The sequence below is a fragment of the Pelmatolapia mariae genome, linkage group LG10_11, assembly GCF_036321145.2.
Source record: "Pelmatolapia mariae isolate MD_Pm_ZW linkage group LG10_11, Pm_UMD_F_2, whole genome shotgun sequence".
Taxonomy (NCBI): Eukaryota; Metazoa; Chordata; class Actinopteri; order Cichliformes; family Cichlidae; genus Pelmatolapia; species Pelmatolapia mariae.
This window is the reverse complement of record NC_086236.1, coordinates 9,021,236-9,040,640: the sequence shown is the minus strand read 5'-3', so window position 1 is coordinate 9,040,640 and position 19,405 is coordinate 9,021,236. Positions and strand designations below refer to the sequence as shown.

The 19,405-nt window shown below is 38.1% G+C and overlaps 1 protein-coding gene across 10 annotated transcripts in view; it reads right to left on the bottom strand.

The window, feature by feature from the left end:
• The window catches only part of ncam1a (neural cell adhesion molecule 1a), a 259,254-nt gene that overhangs the window by 17,762 nt on the left and 222,087 nt on the right, over positions 1-19,405 (bottom strand). For 7 of the 10 annotated variants that reach the window (XM_063485231.1, XM_063485233.1, XM_063485234.1 and 4 more), the window contains 2 exons: positions 12,131-12,255; positions 11,240-11,420 (listed from right to left, as the gene is read on the bottom strand). In XM_063485231.1, coding sequence (XP_063341301.1) covers positions 11,240-11,420; positions 12,131-12,255 — 306 coding nt within the window. Of the gene's footprint in view, positions 1-2,975; positions 5,778-11,239; positions 11,421-12,130; positions 12,256-19,405 lie in introns of those variants that run through there. The other 3 variants (XM_063485238.1, XM_063485239.1, XM_063485240.1) reach the window with 1 other exon arrangement.

Sequence of the window (19,405 nt, the reverse complement as noted above, 5' to 3'; positions counted from 1 at the left end):
AATTTACTCGTATGCAACCCTGCAACCAATAACTGCCATGCTAATATTTGACTGTTAACATACAGCTTTACTTTATGAGATGTCATAGTATGACATCACACTTTCTGCCAGTGATTTAAATCGCCAAACAGAGTGATGAACGCTCATAACGAAGATGAAACCTTATTGGGCCAGTTTATGCCACTAATATGTCAAATGTAAGTACTTTATAAAAGCACCGTGTAAATGTGCCATTAAAAGGAGACTAAAACACATAAATTAGACCAAATGAAAGCTCCAATTCTCTTGGCCTTTGAAGTAGAAACAATTGTTGACACACATAACGCTCTTTAAATGCTGACGGGAGCGCAGCCCATGGACAGCTATGCTGCAGACTTTGCAGGAAAAAAACATTTTATGCCTCTTAAAGATGTTATGTTTGTGCTTACTGCACTCTGATGACAAATACATTCACAAGTGAAAGCACTGCCCTGGGCCAACCAAGACGTTTAATTCAAATCCACTATCTTCCTCTTTCTGGCTGGCCCGGTATGTAAACCTTCAATTTCTCTGATGGTTGTGATGAAAATAGCAAGAGCATGCCAGAGTTCTGCATACTTATAGGTGACTACAGTGGTGCAGAAAACACTTGTTTTTTTCTCTGCCCATTGCTTCATTTGCATTTTAACAGGCACAATAAATCATGTGCCATGTATTCAGTGCTGAGGGGGGGGGGTTCTTACCGAGTGCTCTCACTGAGGGAGAAAGCACAAATCTACCTGTCAGGGTGGACTACACAAACATTTCTCTTTACTTGCTTGTCGGGTACAGTACTGAGACAGGTTTCCAGACGACTGCTGATAAACAGACCGCATGTGATAAAATATTTCACTACACACATTTCTGAGAAATCAATAAGACTGCCAGATATGTGCAGTTGTACCCTGATGAAACACCTTTATATCAGTAGTTAGATTTGAGTCCAACCGTGCAACTCTGCCCGTGGGTTGCAGTATCTTTACAAACTTGTGCTGTAAACCACGCAGAAATGCAATGAAAATCTTCCAGCACTTGCTTTACATTTGATGGATTGGTTCAGCCATAAGTAAAACAGCCAAGTCTAAATTAAAAAAATATTAATTTTAGAGTAGAAATACAGTTTAAGACATTTTAACAACATTTATTTCACCAGAGGGCCCACATAATAGATAGTCTCAGAACAGTTTGTGTTTGAGATTCAGTGGAAGGCTGAACATTGCAGTGATTAAAATAACCATATGCATGCAACAGACTGTAGAAAAGCAAACAGTGTCCCCCTCATCTGTAAAGGAAGAAGCCCAGTTGAGGACAAATTTGTTTATACTGTAGACGGGGAATACAGACGGTCTGACTGAGGTGTAAAAATACGTAGGCTGTCACCGTTTTTCAACCAGCTCTACAACTGTATGTAACAACTGTCATTAAAATTGTTCATTCGACACCATCACAGACTTCCCATGACTCTTATTTTCTTCTTTTCCTTTCATTCATTGGGTCTATTTTTCCACCTACAACACTTATTTCTGGATATTGCATTGACCTCATTTGGCTTTAAAAAAAAGTTTCTTCAGTAATTCCCATGTCTGCGTCCTCCATCAAAGCTCTGCCACAGTGTGGCACTGCACCACCATTAAAAATAAAATCGGCTTCAGAATCAGTTTTCTTTTGGGGCACAAGGAGGCAGGGTGACGCTCAACTGGCGACCGACTCCCTCTCTGACTGATTTAAGATCCTTGGAAACTCTTCATGCAGAGAGCGGTGTGTGGCTAGATGGGATTTCAGCCCTTTTTAAATTAAGATGGTATGAAAACAAGTGCTACAAACTGATGTGCATGCTGGCTTGAAAGTTAGGAACTCTGGACTCATTTCCATAGAGTAAAGCTTATAGAGGAAAGAGGGGAATCATTAATTTAAAAAAAATGTATCTATTTTAACATAATAGATATTTCGACACAGCGATGATTACAATGACGCTTCTGTGGATTGTTTTATGCTCGAACATTTGATTTGAAGTTTCTGCCATTAATCACACCAAGCTAACCAGCTGAAGAAACGTTTCAGGCTATACAAAAAAAGGAAAAATCCAATAGAAAGAGAGATGGCAGCTTTCCCTTTAGTCTGTATGCAGTGGGCGACCTGAACCATTTGCTTCAGGGAAGAGAAATATTCTGTTTATATGCAATACAAGTAAGTTTGATGCAGACATTTAGATGGAGATCCTGATTAGCAAAAATGAAAATCACTCAGCACTGATCAGCACTATCATTACTCGGTAGGCACTGATGAACAACAGGGGGGACAAAGTGACAAAGAACACCTCAAGGGTGTCGTAAGCTCTTATTTTCCTTGTGACAGAACTTAGTTGAGATTAAACCGCAGTGCCAGGGATAATAAATGGAGGGAATACAAATCTTATTTTAGAGCCCAACTCATAAAAAGGCGGGGGTGCCACGTTTCAAAAGTGAAAACTACTCAGAGGAAAAAAAAGTCAATAACATTTGAAACTAACCTTGTTAACTTTTAGTTTTTCTTTGCTGATAATTCCTCTCCTCTTCCTCACACCTAATTCTCCTTCATTCCCGTTCAGAGAAACGGGATGTTACAGATATTGATGTTATTCAGGTTTGATGATACTGCCTATTCTAAGGCTCAGGCAGAGAGCTTATGGGCTTATAGATTATAGATTCACCTTAGCGTCCCATCAAAAGGCCATCAAAGATCATACGTTCAGTGGAAAAGCCTGTGACATTTGATTACTTGGAACTCAAGTGCTCTTTTCTGCAAACACTTTTTCTATGAGCCCTTATGAGTTTTAGTTAGGTGCGTGTTGTGCTGGATGTTAAAGCACTCACAAGCCACAAGAGCACGTTTGATGGGAAGATAAATTATTTCATATTTCCAGTATTACTGAAACTTCCACTTACACAGTCATGAATGTTACATCTGTCCATGTGAATCTGACTTTTAATACAGACATAATCAACTCCAATCCATCTGGACCATATGGCTCAAATTACCAGCAGCAGCACAAGTCTTAGTACCGCTTAGCTGGAATTTGTGATAAATCAGAGAAAAGTGGTTTTAAAACACACGCTAGCTTTAGCCATTACAGCAAACGGACTTTCTGTATGACTGGCCTCTATGATGGAAAATGCTCATCAAGAAGGAATAAAAACAATGACCATTCACATATGTGTGATTACTGAAAATGTATCAATGCTTTATTAATTCTCTCACACTAAAATGCTGTTGATCATGGCTGCAGGTGATTTTAATCTCTTAAGTTATGCATTGCAATCTGTCATCTCTCATGACTCTGCAAACTTTAATGAGTTGTACAGCAGAGTGACGAACAAATGTCGGAACAAATGGAAACTATATAGAGGACTTTAAGTAACCCAAACTCTGACAGCCTTTTTTAAAAATCTCTAGCTTTTCATTGCCACTGTTAAAGACGGGCATTTAAATTGGCCTAAGGTTATTCCCTTGTTAAGTCTCAAGTAATTAGCAATTTCTTAGCCAAATGCTCCGTTAGTTAATAAGAGCTAATAAGCACTGAGGCATTACTGAGAGTTAAAACATTTAAATTCTTTAACTCCAATACAGTTGCTAGTGTGGCCGTTCTCCATGTTGTTACAATCAAACCAGGCCTCCATGAAAAAAAAACAACAACAACAACAACAACAGCAAAAAAACCTACAGGAGCTTGGAAACAGAAGCTAGCAGTAAGCTAGCTAGCCATTAGACATGCTATTATGAAGTACCATATTTCAAGTAAAGTATTTTAAAAAAAAAAAAAAATTAGTGGACTAGGTTGCTACAGAATAGATAACATCCACCCTTGCAAAACATAACCACAGTGGTGTCAGATCACAAAATACAAGTAAGAATCCTTCTGTAACTGCGGATTTTCATAGCTTTGATAGCTTAAACTAGGTTGCCTGGCTGTCAGGTCAACAAAAATTAAAGGTGGTCCGGAAAGACTTACAAACAATGTTGTCGGCCATTTAATAAGGAAATCAAATTTCGGTGTTCTTTGTTGTGTAAACACTGGATACATTATTTTGTTGCTTAGATCGTAGCAGCTAACAACAGCCAAAAGAATCTACTCGGCGCCATCAGGGTTGCATATTGGCTTCATTCTAATGTTTAGCTAATGTTTGCATATTAATATCCATATTTTTGTGCTGTTTTACACTGCTGCAAGGCCTCTATACAATATACAGTTTACCATTTGTTCCCTTTTTATGCAAAATGCATACTTTATCTTCTTCACTTAGGCTACAGCCAAGCCCCTGACCTCAAAACATCTGGGTTCAACAGTCATGTTTGATGTAATGCAACACTGAATGCAGAATACAGACATTTTGTTAAAGCTCCAGAGAAAAAAAGGGCTAAAATCAGCTTAACAATCAGCTTCCCAGAAGAGTCAGACAAAGATATCTTAGTATGTTTAGTCGCCAAAGCCTCAAAGTCATTACTTTCATGAAAGAAAAAGAAACAATTTATTTCAACCCTACAATGGTTACATGGAAATACACTGATAAGCACTTACAAAAATGTCTCAGGAATAGAGAAGAAAATAATTCCACATTTTTTTAAACAAAATTTTTTAGTGTTTAACAGCTGTTTCTTTATGGTTTTTTTTTTTGACATTTCACTGCTTTCAGGTAAAAAGAGAGCATGAATCCTCAAAATAACAGCTGATTTCTCAAATATCAGTTTGAAAAGAGTATGTACACTTCTTCACAAAACATGATTAGTTTTTCTGCACATCCTTCTGTTCTCTCCTGACAAGGCGGTTACATAACAATGTATTTGAAAATGAGCATAATATAATGTTGAAAATTAAGAATGAGTCTGGAAAAAAATGAGTTCTCTGACCATAACCGATATTAAATTTCTCTGCAAATGTTATCTTCCCCTCAATTTGTACAGCAAGACATTTCAAGCTTGTATAAAAGAAGAAGAAGAAAAAAAAACAGCCAGAATTTAGGCACAGCATTTGTACTCATCTCCTGGTTAACACATTCATAATGCTTGACTGGGGAGCTTTGAAGCAGCTGCATAGCACATTCATGAATACTGGATCATGCCTTGTGTCAGCTTTCATGCAGTGTTCATGCTTTTATGTCATTTGTGACATAACAGTGGAATGGATGTGTTTGTTTAATAGGCAGTAAAGTCCAAAATAAAACTCTCTTTACAATTTCCGTGTCTGATTAAACCACTGCAGACACAAAATTAAACAGTGTAATTATTCTATTTATCACCCCCTCTTCAGATCACATTAAGGCATTATGAATGTGTTACTAATCAAATCAAAAACAAAGCTACAATACTTTGTCTACATTGTATCCTGAAAGAGCACCCGACGTCCAACTCGCAACATTGACAAAACCCTAAAAATCTCTCTCCTTCAGAATCTATTCATACACAAGATGACATTACAGTGAAAACAGACGAAAAAAATATTAACAGAATCTAAAAACCAGAAAACTGAGATTGATGCAAGTACTGAGCACCCTGTAATAACGTCATGAAACCAATGTCTTGACTCTTCAACTTTTTTTTTCTTGTGTGTGGCTGCACAAGGGTCAAAAGGCATAGAAAGCAAAGGTCTGGAGCCAAAGATTTGAACGGCTCAGACTATCCTCTTTCTCCTTGAATGCAATCAGTTTATGGGAGCCAGAGCACAGTCAGCATGGACAGAAGGAGAGCTGCCAGACTGCACGTCACACATTGGCAACCGAGGGTAGCTGAGGTTATTGACCAACAATAAATAAATATCCACAACAGAGTATTTTGAGTGATAATCATAGCAATAAAGTGTGACAAGAAAAAAAAAAAAAACACACAGTAAAAACACAAACAGAGAAAGAAATTTGTGTGTATGGCAATGTCATGGTCCATAGGTGCCCAAGAAGATCACACATGGAGACAGGAAGGACACGGAGAAAAAAAGAAGCAGGAGAGAAAGAGGGAAAAGAGGGAGAGAGATAGAAAAATAGGTCAGAAATACAGAAATACAAGTCTGGAAGGTTGTTTTTTCTTTTCAAGACTGAATTGAAGAATAAAAAAGGAAGTCTAAGTTAAAGGGTAAAAATAAAAAGAAGTTATAGCATGTTAGTATCACGGCAAATGACACATGGTTCATGGCAGGCATGGGTGGAGGGTCACACAAAGGAAGGTAATGGGGGATGACATCGATAAGGAAGACATTTCAAACACACTGCAGCACAGTCTCTGTTTTCACCTTAAGGTTCAGTATAAAGAAGGGGAGTTTTAAATCAGCCATGGTGCAGAGCAGCGGCCAAGTTTAGGGTAAGATAGATGACAGCCTGAATGCAGGAACACATCCACATGAGTCAGGCTAGTATCTCTCACTCCTAATGGCCAGTGGTGTAATATAAAGTAAATGCAAGCACATGCTTGCTTGCCAGTGATGCATAAACTGAATGCCAAAGTCTCATTAATTCACAGATTCGGTAATAATGGAGTAATGAAAAACACAGCAACACGTCTCTATATTTTATTGTGTGTGTCTTTGGAAAGTTTGAGCCAAAGGCCAGAAAACTGGCGCATGGCTTTCCAATCAGCAGCTCTCTGAGCCTGCAGAGGAAAGAAGCTGGACTGCTTTGCTCACGTAGCCTTAGCTACTATTGTTGCTCTTGACTTATCAGTAAAGGCAGTGCAGATTGTAGATAGATTAATTAAAATGTTTTTGTCTACATTACGTAAGACATTACCTTCAAATCCTATTGGATGTTGCAATTATAAATGGCTTCTGAATTCGGGTTCTAAAGGAACCCAATAATTACCTAAAAGAAATGCTAAAAACAATATGGCAGCTTTTTTGTCGGTAAATAAAAAGGAAATTATCTTGTTGACAGACCTCGTGGTTCAAAGTTCAAATATGTATGGACATCTGTTTTGTGTTGGTATGGACACATACGGAAAGAAAGCATAGGCAAATATTCACAATAATACCACTTGTTCATCTAGCATTACACCACTGGTCATGGCTGGGGGAATGGCCCATGCAAAACCAAACATCCAAAGCAGACGCTGGTTATGAAGGTAAAGTCTGTGACATGGATGAATGGATGACCTTATGTTACAAAACCTGGAAGATGTTATTAGCTTTATAGTTTTAGTCTTAAGTCAACCTTAGCTGGGGAGATTTGGATGGATCAAGATGTGCCACTTTGTTTTTTATATTATCTCTTCACATTTGGGCAGCATTTTACTTTCTGTGAGACTGTGGCAAACAATTGCCGCCCAGCTGTACCCGTGTGCATTAAACCTAAAGCAAATTAGCTATACACAAACCCTTTCACATGTCCGATTCAAATAAATTCAAAGGACAACAAACTCCAATATGTTTTCAGAGATCTTTTATGCTGAAGTGCATTCACATTACTGGGCTGAATGAATTCTTGTGCGTATGGTTGTTTTTTTGAACATAAAACAGAAATTTAAACAGGCTGAAGCTCGACCTTGCATCCGCACTGGACTCCCAATGTGAGATTCAGATAAAATTGGGCATGCAGAGCCCTGCATATAAAAAGGAGCAGCTGTTGATCAAGCAGTACAAAGAACAGCTGTGAGACTGCAAGGGAATAGTGGAATTAAATGCAGATGTTGTAGCTAAAAATAAACCTCGGCAATAGCCCATGCTCCCTGAAGTGAAGAAAAACAACAGCAGCTTGGAAGTAATACCAAAATATCTCAAAACAAAACAAAAAAAATAAAAACTTAAACAAAAGTAATTAGAAGACTTGAAGGGGGGCTGACTCGGATGATACTAAGGTTAACTTGTGGTCTGGTAGATTTATATGTGATCCAAACCTCCCACTGCTATATGGCTGTTGCCCAGCAAGGACATGAAAAATAAAAAAAAAAACAATTACAGCATACAAAAAACCCCCCAAAAACCAACCAAACAGGTTTTTTCATGTGCCATGCACTGGCAGCAGTTGCCTTTTAACAACTCCAGTAAAGAGCAGACAGAAAAACATTAATTCAGCTGGAAAAGGCACCATGCAAAGACTGTATGGGCTGCATCCCCACCTAACTAGGCCACACATTTCAATTCAGGTCAGTCTTGGAGCCTGAACTGTGAGACCTACTAAACCTGGTAGCAGCAGGGAAGACAGATGCTGACGGAAAAAATGAAAATCAGAGAAAATGTGAAACAAAGATAGAGGCGATAGAGGCTCAGATATCGTAATACAAACAGAGAGAGAGAGAGAGAGACTGCAAACAAATAAAAAAACAATGAATGGTATATAAAATGAGGCAGGATAGTAAATTATGGAGTATGGTCATTAATGATTTAGGAAAAAACTGAATCTGCAAGCTTCATTAAACTTCATTTTTTTCATAAATAGTGACTTACTCAACTTCAAAGGCTGAAACTGTGATGAAATTTAGATTGCATGCACATAATAGCTTCTTCAAGATTTGTATTTTGGATGTAAAAAGTCAGTAATCTATCCCGATTAATAATAAAACTCAACTACAGTGACTATGACCCACAGAAGAAGAATTTTGAATGAGTAGCTATGTGTGTGATGATAGCTCTCTAAAGAACAAACACTCACTGGCCACTTTGTTAGGTATACCTGTTCAAATGCTTGTTGGTGCAAATATCAAACAGAACAAAGTTAAGATGATCTGCTAAAGTTCAACCCAAGCATCAGAATGTTGAAACAAAGGTGATTTAAGTGACTTTGAATGTGAGAAGGTTGTTGGTGCCAGACAGGCTGGTCAGACTGTTTAAAAAAAAACTGCTGATCTGCTGGGATTTTCCCACACAACCATCTCCAGGGTTTACAGAAAACAGTTTAAAAAAAGAGAGAAAATCCAGTGAGCGGCAGTTCTCTGGGTGAAAATGCCTTCTTGATGCCAGAGGTCAGAGGAGAATGGCTACGCTCCTTCGAGTTGATACTGTAGCAACAGTATAACCTCTCGTTACAACCAAGTTATTCAGAAAAACAACAGATTCTCCTACAATAGCAGAAGACTGCACTGGGTGCCAAATCCTGTCAGTTAAACAGGATGTTGAGGTTATAATTTGCAAGGTTGTTTTTGAAATTGGAAAAACGTTGCCTGGTCTGATGAGTTTTGATTGTGAGATTTGGATGGTAGGGTGACAATTTGGTCTAAACAACATAAAAACATGGATCCGCCCTTCCTTGTATCAAAAGCTGCTGCTGGTGGGGGGATGTATTCTGAGTAAAGCCTTTAGTACCAACTGAGGATCATTCAAACACTACAGCGTACCTGAATATTGTTGCTCACTATATCTGTCCCTTTATGAGCACAGTGGACCCATCTTATCATGGCTGCTTCCAGCAGGATGCCAATGCCACAAAACTCAAATCATGTCTATATCTATCACGTCAATATGTACAAAATCTCTGAGGAAAGTTTACATAACTTGTGCCACAAAGAATTAAGATGCTCTCAGCACTTTCAAAGCGAACCTAACAAAGTAGCTGATGAGTGTAGTTGTCTGCTTTGACTGGTGGGAAATGATTACAGCATTGTCCTACTACTTGATGGCTTCATTTTGTGTATTATTTTATAAAAATGTTCTGTCAGTACTTTTAAATCTATAGCAAGGCGCAGATTTTAGTTTGTGTTTATGACTTGTGGGCTGTTTTCGGGCACATTAGTTTAAAGATTGGGGCATTTTATAGGTGATTTCGATTTTTCGGGGGAAATCTTTTTCACAATGTGCACTTGACAGTAAAAAGAAAATACGACTGAGGCAATCAACACTTCCTTTCATAAGGAAGAAAAGGGCAGGCGAATAGTGAAAGGGACGGTGACAATGGAAGAAAAACAGGATGAAACAAAAAAAAAGAAACACAGACAGAGTGTAAGATGTCAAAGAATTTTAAACTTTTACCTAATTCAAGTGGGGAGGCAGCCCAAGTTAAAAAGTGCACTCTACACACAACACAGCAACAGAGCAAAGGCCGACCGTGACCACCTGTGTAGACGATGTATTTGGGAATAAATGGACAAAACTCTGTTTTCTCTGGGTCTGACTGAAGTCTGTTCTCACATCATTGGACATTAAGATTGAGGAGTTGAAGTTACCTCATAACAAGTAATGAGACTTGGAAGAGCCGGATATCCAAGGAGAAATGCAGTGAGGATGCCTCTGCTTGTCATATGGACTCATTAGCTACTTTTGATCTTGTGCTGCCTGGGCTTCAACATTTTCTGAAGCGAGTGCAATGTTTTGAAAAGGTGCTCTGTGCATAGAAATTCATTCCTCCACGAAGAGAGGATTTAGTGGAGATGACATTATTAAAGAAAACAAAAGTGTGGCACTGACAGAGAACTAGAAAAAAAGAGCGTAGGCTGGGGGTAAAATGAAAATAGATTTCAAATGACCCAGCTTCCAGTCACTTGTGTATTTCTACTGACATCAAACTTTTGCTGCACACATGATATGTTCAATCTTTGGTTTATCATTTAAAAATCCCTTTTGGCCTACAAGGAGAAAGCCTGTGCTTATTAACTATTGTAGAACAATGTTAGATTAGTTGCACTGGGCATTTTAAGGTCATCTACTATAGTAAACTTTGTGGGCAAGTTAGTTTAGTTCCTTAAATGTAAATCTAATTTAAAAAAATCCCCAACTCCCAAAAAGTAGCTCTTCAAAATACACCATTAGATCAAGTCTTTGTGTGATATTATATATAATACCTGGATTATAAACCTTACAGTTACAGTACTGTGCAAATGTTTAGCACCAGGTTCACTTTTTCTTTAAAATTTCCCCCCAAAATGAGAAATGGGTGATTTACTGAAACATATGCACATATTTTCACAATAGAAAATAACACATTTCCAATGGGAATGAAATTTAGAGTTTGTGCTCATTTCAAACATTCTGTATAGGCCACAACACTAGGTGTCCCTCAGCTTATAATAGTGTCTTTGCTTTACGCATCAATGGGGTTTGCATCGTGCATTTCCTTTTGGTTACCAGATATGAAAACAGTAAAAACAATACACCTCTGCCATGCGACAGACAGAGATAGATTATTCATGACCGACCCTGCAGCCAGCAAGCTCTGAATAAGCACCTAGCAAAAGTCAAAGATCCAAATAATAGATTTTCTGGTCACGGTAGAAGCCTATGTGCACTGTGGCTGGTGTGTGTGGATGCTCGGGGTAGGTATGATGGGAATAGTACCTGGGACAGTTGTGGGCTCTGTATCTGTTTTGAAGGTGAGGATGCCGGGCTTAGATTTGCCCTGCTCATTCTCTGCCACCACATGAACCTCATACTCTGTGTTCCATTCCAGGCTGTTCAGGACGATATAGGTACTGTCACTGGGAAGGCGGAGCTCTGGTTTCCAGTCAGATACACGCTTCTGAGAAAGGGATGTAGACAGGAACAATTCAACACTCTCAAAGGAAAAGCTCAATTTAGATCATCTACAAATGTCTCGATTTCTCAAACTGTTCTTGAGCTGACATAAAAGCAGTACATGTTCTTTCTCAGCATGTTTTTCAGTTCCAAAGAGATTAACCTGGTCCGAAACAGTTAATAATGGGGGAAAAAACAAGAAAATAATTAAATGCATAAAGTACTCACCAATTATTATACACAAATTGTACACAAGTAGATCTTATAAGAATAAATGAGAGCGGTGTTTAAGCATTTATCTTTTCCATCAGGTTAGTAATGAATCTTTTTGAATACATAGTTATAATTCAGTGGACAAGAACATAACTTTATATTACAGCCACTGCAGGAAAACTAGTCTGCTGTAAGGGTTGGTTGGTCTAATTAAACTCACCCTTTCTTCCTAGTGACAACTGTTAATTCCAAAGAGGTAGAAGATACAAACTGAAAGGGGGAAAATGACTTGGATGAAGGGGTGGCTTAAAATGCTTTGGAGTCATTAGCAGGCACATATTTTGACAGATTCCAGTAGATTTACCCGTGCTCAAAGCCCTAGCCAGATTTGACTACTTTATTTTAACTGTTATTATTTTTTTTTATGTTGTTTTTGTTTTTATATCAAATGCTTAAAGCATAAAAAACGTACAGAATTACCCCATTGCCAGAAATACTCACAGCCTTGTATCTGATCAGGTAATGTTTAATCTTGGAACCACCGTTATCTTGCGTGATCCAGTTGATCTTAAGAGAATTGCCCGGGCTGTGCACCTTGGCCTGCAGTTTGGGAGCACTGGGTTCCCCTAAACAGGAAACCAAGGAATGATGATTAGATGACAAACAATAGTTACTGCATCAACATATGTTTACCTTTAAACACCAACTACCTACATTAATTAACATGTCTGAAATTTTTTATCTTAAAAGAAAAGAAAACTGCGCTACAATAGACACATTTTTTTCACCAGTGTCTACCAGGAGCAGATCAATAACATTAATAATTTTCAAGCCTTCACCTCAAATAATATCTTAGTTTTAAAATAATGCAATCAATGTTAACCTTGGTTAGTAAGTTTTAGTTAATGTTAATTTCTCAACAACCAAAATCTTTCATTACCCTTGAACTATTTGTTTAACCCAAGCCATTAGTTTTTGTGCCTAAACTTAAACTTTAACCACAGCAGTGCCAGATCAGGGGGCACACAATAAAGGTGTATGTGATGGTGTGTTGTAAAAATTTTGGAACACCCATCAAAAGATTTCCAAAATAGTACATCTATGTGTTAAGTTTGGAGGACCCACTGAAAGAAATATAACCTCCATGAGAAGAGTATCTGATAATTAAAGACAGACTTTGGGTGGAATATTACTTCCAGGACGACTAGAAGCAACAGAGGTCAATGTGGCTGCCTCAGAACCACAGGCGGAGGTGTTGTTCTCCTTGAGGCCCTCATTATCTGCTCTGTCCTCCTGAGTAATGACTGCTGGGTCGCTGGATAATGAGCCTGTAGGCCTTGATTGGACATGTTCCTCTATTACTTTTAATAACATTTACATAGTCTTGTGGGAAAGGAGGTCAATGTGTTTTTTGCGTGTGTGTGTGTGTGTGTGCTGTAGCTCTTCGCGGCACTGTTAAGGCTATAACGGTGGAGACTAACAACCCAAACTCATCAATTATGTGCATATTGGTTACACACAGTTAGCCTTGTTAATATGTTATTAAATCCCCTACCTTGTGATGCTATAATCTTTGCCCTGTGCTAACAATCTTAAAAGTAACAGCCACACCAGCAGGTAACAGAAAGACTGAGTGGTGCTGCAATTTCTATATGCATGCTACAGATAGAAATTCAATAAGGAGGTAAAACAAAAAAAAATCTCTCTATATATATTTATCCATTTTTTGATAGTCACAAGAAAAAAAAAGTCACGTATTCAGTATTTAACATTTCAAACATCAGTGTTAGTGGTTGTAGTTAATTAAATGAATATGCATGAAGGCACTTTTTCTTGAAGTAATCAAATAAGCACACTTTCTAAAAACTGCATCCCACCAGGCAGAAGTGAGCATGACACAGGCTGAAAGTGAATCAGACAGTATTAGTAACAGCAGCAGTAACTCTGTGACAGGCAGACATTGATACATTCAGCATTGCATCATTCTGGGTTAGGTGAATATTTCTGAAGGCTAAAACAGAGAAAGTGGAAGATTAGAATGAAAAAACTACACATGCAAAGCTTGAAATTTGGCCCACTGCTGTAAATTCAGAAGGGTATCGTGTGAAACACCACCCATGGCCTCGCTCTAACATGCATGTGGATGGTGTGGTTCCACATGCAGCCCAAGCTAATCACAAAGACAGTATACAACGAAGTTATTAAAAACATTCTGTAGAATAAAGAAATTCATTTAAGTTTTACAAGTTCATAGATCATAACTGAAAATCATCTCATAAGTGCTGTATGTGAGCGATTATTAACAGTATGAATTATACAAAAGAAAGGTGAATTTTGAAAATAGTAAATGTCTCAAAGTTGGAGTCTTTGTTCAGGTCAAATGGAAAAAAAAAAGATATGTTTTTAACATTGCCCAATCGTCTCAATGACTTCCCAATACTAAAAAGATGTACCCAATGTTAGCACTTTCGCATATGCAAACTACTAGAAAGACATTACATCAAAGATACAGAGACATGCAGGTAGGACAGACATTTTCTTTAAGAACAGCTGAACAACAAGAAAGAGGATGCAACAAGAAAAAGGAAATAAACTTGCATGCTGCAGTAATGCAAAGGATTGTTGTGAGTCCAACCGGTAAAACAGTGTGAGCTATGTAGCTCTCCAGGGGAAGAATATGAAACATTAGCCTTCTGGGTGACTATATTTAACAATGCATGCAATGCAAATTGTGGTTAGTGGCACTTTGTGGGGCTGCTCTTATGATGTTTAAAAAGAATTCATAATGAAATGGTTTGTTACAAAACCGGAAAAGTGGGGTTTAAAAAATGCTTTACAATGCTATCTGTGAAGGTATTTGGCCATATTAAAGGCAAATCATGTTAACAATAACACATTTTTACATGAAACATAATATGACACAATTATGTGTGACTTTGTTAAAGATTTTTCTAATTAGTCATAACTATAGTCATAACCTCTATGTTAACCAGAGTGAGAACTCAAAAGTTATGTTTAAAAAGAAAGATGAAATTAAGCATATGCATCCAGTAGCACTTTGCTCTGCAGCACATCCAATACTGCCTAGGCGTCAGACATACAGTCAGGTCCATAAATATTGGGACATCGACACAATTCTAACATTTTTGGCTCTATACACAACCACAATGGATTCCAAATGAAACGAACAAGACATGCTTTAACTGCAGACTGCCAGCTTTTATTTGAGGGTATTTACATCCAAATCAGGTGAACAGTATAGGAATTATGACAGTTTGTATATGTGCCTCCCACTTCTTAAGGGACCAAAAGTAATGGGACAATTGGCTTCTCAGCTGTTCCATGGCCAGGTGTGTGTTATTCCCTCATTACCCCAATTACAATGAACAAATAAAAGGTCCAGAGTTCATTTCAAGTGTGCTGTTTGCATTTGGAACCTGTTGCTGTCAACTGCTAGGATGAGATCCAAAGAGCTGTCACTACCAGTGAAGCAAGCCATCATTAGGCTGAAAAAACAAAACAAACCCATCAGAGAGATTGCAAAAACATCAGGCGTGGCCAAAACAACTGTTTAGAACATTCCCAAAAAGAAGGAACGCACTGGTGAGCTCAGCAACACCAAAAAACTAGGAAGACCACGGAACACAACTGCGGTGGATGACCAAAGAATCCTTTCCCTGGTGAAGAAAACACCCTTCACAACAGTTGGCCAGATCAAGAACACTCTCTAGGAGGTAGGTGTATGTGCGTCAGAGTCAACAATCAAGAGAAGACTCCACCAGTGTGAATACAGAGGGTTCACCACAAGATGTAAACCTTTGGTGAGCCCCAAAAACAGGCAGGCCAGATTAGAGTTTGCCAAACGACATCTGAAAAAGCCGTCGCAGTTCTGGAACAACATCCTATGGACAGATGAGACCAACATCAACTTGTACCAGAGTGATGGGAAGAGAAGAGTATGGAGAAGGAAAGGAACTGCTCATGATCCTAAGCATACCACCTCATCAGTGAAGCATTGTGGTGGAAGTGTCATGGCGTGGGCATGTATGGCTGCCAGTGGAACTGGTTCTCTTGTATTTATTGATGATGTGACTGCTGACAAAAGCAGCACAATGAATTCTGAAGTGTTTCGGGCAATATTATCTGCTCATATTCAGACAAATGCTTCAAAACTCATTGGACGGCGCTTCACAGTGCAGGTGGACAACGACCCAAAGCATACTGCAAAAGCAACCAAAGAGTTTTTGAAGGGAAAGAAGTGGACTGTTTTGCAATGGCCAAGTCAATCACCTGACCTGAATCCGATTGAGCATGTATTTCACTTGCTGAAGACAAAACTGAAGGGAAAATGCCCCAAGAACAAGCAGGAACTGAAGACTGTTGCAGTAGAGGCCTGGCAGAGCATCACCAGGGATGAAACCCGGCGTCTGGTGATGTCTATGTGTTCCAGACTTCAGGCTGTGATTGACTGTAAAGGATTTGCAACCAAGTATTAAAAAATGAATGTTTGATTTATGGTTCTTATTCTGTCCCATTACTTTTGGTCCCTCAAGAAGTGGGAGGCACATTTGCAAACTGTTGTAATTCCTACACCGTTCACCTGATTTGGATGTAAATACCCTCAAATAAAAGCTGACACTCTGCAGTTAAAGCATGTCTTGTTCATTTCATTTGGAATCCATTGTGGTGGTGTATGGAGCCAAAAATGTTAGAATTGTGTCGATGTCCCAATATTTATGGACCTGACTGTAGCTGGAAAACTTGCGCGATGGCTTTGCAAAGTTTGAAAATTGCACTAATATCTTGAATTTTTTGCTAAAATGCAATGGTATTACTGATGCAGTTGTACCAGGAGTACTACACAGGAGCGAAACTGTCTGCAAAGTTTAAAAATGTGAGCACTTCTGCGGCTGGCTGTTTGAATGGAATAAGTAAAACACTATTATAGTTTTATTTCCAGAATACTCAGTGTGGAATGATTTTGCGCCTGTAATGGCCCACTGTTATCTACAAATTTTAACGTGCATTGTTGAAAATGCACTGACTTTTTTCAAAAGACATTTCAAGCTGTGACTGTTTTGTAAATGTGAATGTTTCACATTCAGAATGTAGTTATTTACACTTACAGAAAGAGAAAATATCAAAGATGACTGTTTAAGATGACTGTTGTGCTGTGATTTGGCACTACAGAGAAAAAAACTGAATTTTCTACATGTTAATTCTTCAAACTTACATCACTCTTGCATTGCTGGCTCTATGAATATTAGTGTTTTTTGTGGTGTTAATTTTAGCTTAGTTGAAGCTCAGCTTCAGCTACGAAGTTCTGTACACACACACCCACACACACAAATAATCAAGGCACTAAGAGTAAATTTGGTGTTACTCTATAAATGCAAGGGAAAATAATCATTGTGGTTATTATTAGTAATCGCTTTGATTATGAAAGTCATGGTTAGTGAATGTTTGTTACTTAATTACATAATGGCTCGTAGATGAAACACAAATGGCTAAATGAATAAAACTGAAAATGTTTTAATGCCTCTTCTATGAGCCTAATTTAACAAAGGCCTTGCGCATGATTATTGCTGATCTAATGGTCTCGAACTAAACAAAGGAAATTTACCTTCTGTTGGTCAGCGAAGACGACATCATCAGCACCATGCAAGAGCCACATGACAAAGTCACATGATGCCACGGACATGAATGGTTGAAAGGATAACATAGAAGAAGAAAAAGAGGGAAAGTGTGGGGGTTGCAGGGACAGGTGGGGGGCATATGGGAAACATACAAAATATTTTGAAATGATGAAAACATGTCAAAATAATAATAAAAAAACAAAAACAAGAATGTTAAAGACATAATGACAAAACAGAACAACAAAAACAAATCGTAAATTGGTAAACAGAAGTTTTTGAACATATAAAAAATATGTTATTGAATATATGAGGTACTGGATATTTAGTTATGGCTGTTAACAACACTGAGAATATCAGTAAATAACCAAACAAATAAACTAATAAAGATATTGAAGACTCAGCCAAAACTATACACCCAGAATTGCCTCATGCATCCAGTTGACAGCTTTTCCTCTGGCATTTATTTTCCTCTGTTATTTATTTTGGTAACAATTTGGCCAGATCTGAATTTTAACTTGTACCCATTCTAGTAGGGCTGATTGTTTTTGAAAATAAATGACATGTAGAACAGAAAATCAATTTTAAAATCAATTCAAATCAATTTTAGTTGTTGTTGTGTGTTTCTGGTAACAATAGAGCTTCAATGAAAACAGAGGAAACTCTGCAGCTTTGGGAATAAAACCATGCCAACTAAGTATGACACACAACACAGCAGACAACAATAGGAACACATGAAAAATCTGAAGAAATCAATTCTAAGACAATCTAAGAAAACATATGTGGCATTTGTTTTGAGGAATGCATTTGTAAAAGCACTGAGCAGATACACTGCCATCAGCTGCATCCTATTTCAAGCTAATGAATAGCCACAACTGCATTAGACAAATGTTATTAAAATGGCGTGTCAAAAGGAAAGACTCGTTATGAACAATATGGAGACATACAGATCTCACACAGCAGACACATCATACATCAGGAGCTTAAAAGGAGCAACTACACTTACAGCAATTACTCCAGTGACCAAACACACATGTTATGCTTCTTTACACACTGCACACTGTTAACCAAAATGACGTTTTAAGGTCTGTGAAAACCACAAATGACAGCAGTCAGTCAGGTTAGTCACTTAGCAGTGCTATTGGTTAAAAATTTACTGCACACAATAACATTAAAAACCTCAACCCAGGTCTGCTCAGTGTCAGCGATCTCTCTTTTCCTTGTTTTTCAGAAAACAGGCTAAATAGTCACAAAAAGCATTTGTGGAAGAGCAAGTTATTTTTGGTCCATTCCCTTAAAACATTCATTAGAAAATCCTGGTCTCTGCTTCCTACTTAGTCACAGCTTTCAGTCCCAGTCAGATAAAGAACAATTGGCAGTGGCTATCCATGCTCTGGCGTAGTCAGTCAATACATGAAGGATGATTTTGAGATGCTGTTAACACGCTGCTGTCTGGCTTTTCAGACAGAAATGGAGTGAATGCACACTAAGGGGAGGATTCAACTCATGAGCGATCTGGGAGAAAACAAGTTGTGATTAAATTGAGTGGATGAAATAACTGAAAGATTCACCGAGAAGACAGATATCCTTCTGTCATTTTAAAGAATGGCTCCTCATGGTTCGTTCAGCTGTGAATGTAACAACACTGCAGGACCAACCAAACTGTACTTTAACAACTGTCAGATTAGCTTAACTATATGCTGTGTCTCACCTAAACAGATAACAGGGTAAGAACCAGAAATAGCTTTCAATATCTAGTGACAAATTTTGATAAGGTCTACAATGCTGTATGTTGAGGAAAGACTGAGGAAATAGGAATTGCAACAATGGCTCTTGGAATGGCTACTTTCCATGAAATGTTGCATTTAGGATATACTTGGGAATACCAAAAAAAAGAGAGAAATATATTTACTGCACCCTAAAAGCTGTGCTTGTTCAATTGCAACTGCTCATTATAAGATAAAAGATGTGTAAAAATACACATTATCTTAGTGTAAATTATATGACAGGAGTTATATAATGAGGGACAGTCCATGCGAGTTTAGCTCCACAGTATGTAAGCTCTTAATAGTAAATTGTTTGATCTTTTTTTGGGCGGGTGCCTTCCCTTTTTTGCACTCTTCATATTTTTTTTTTTTTTTTT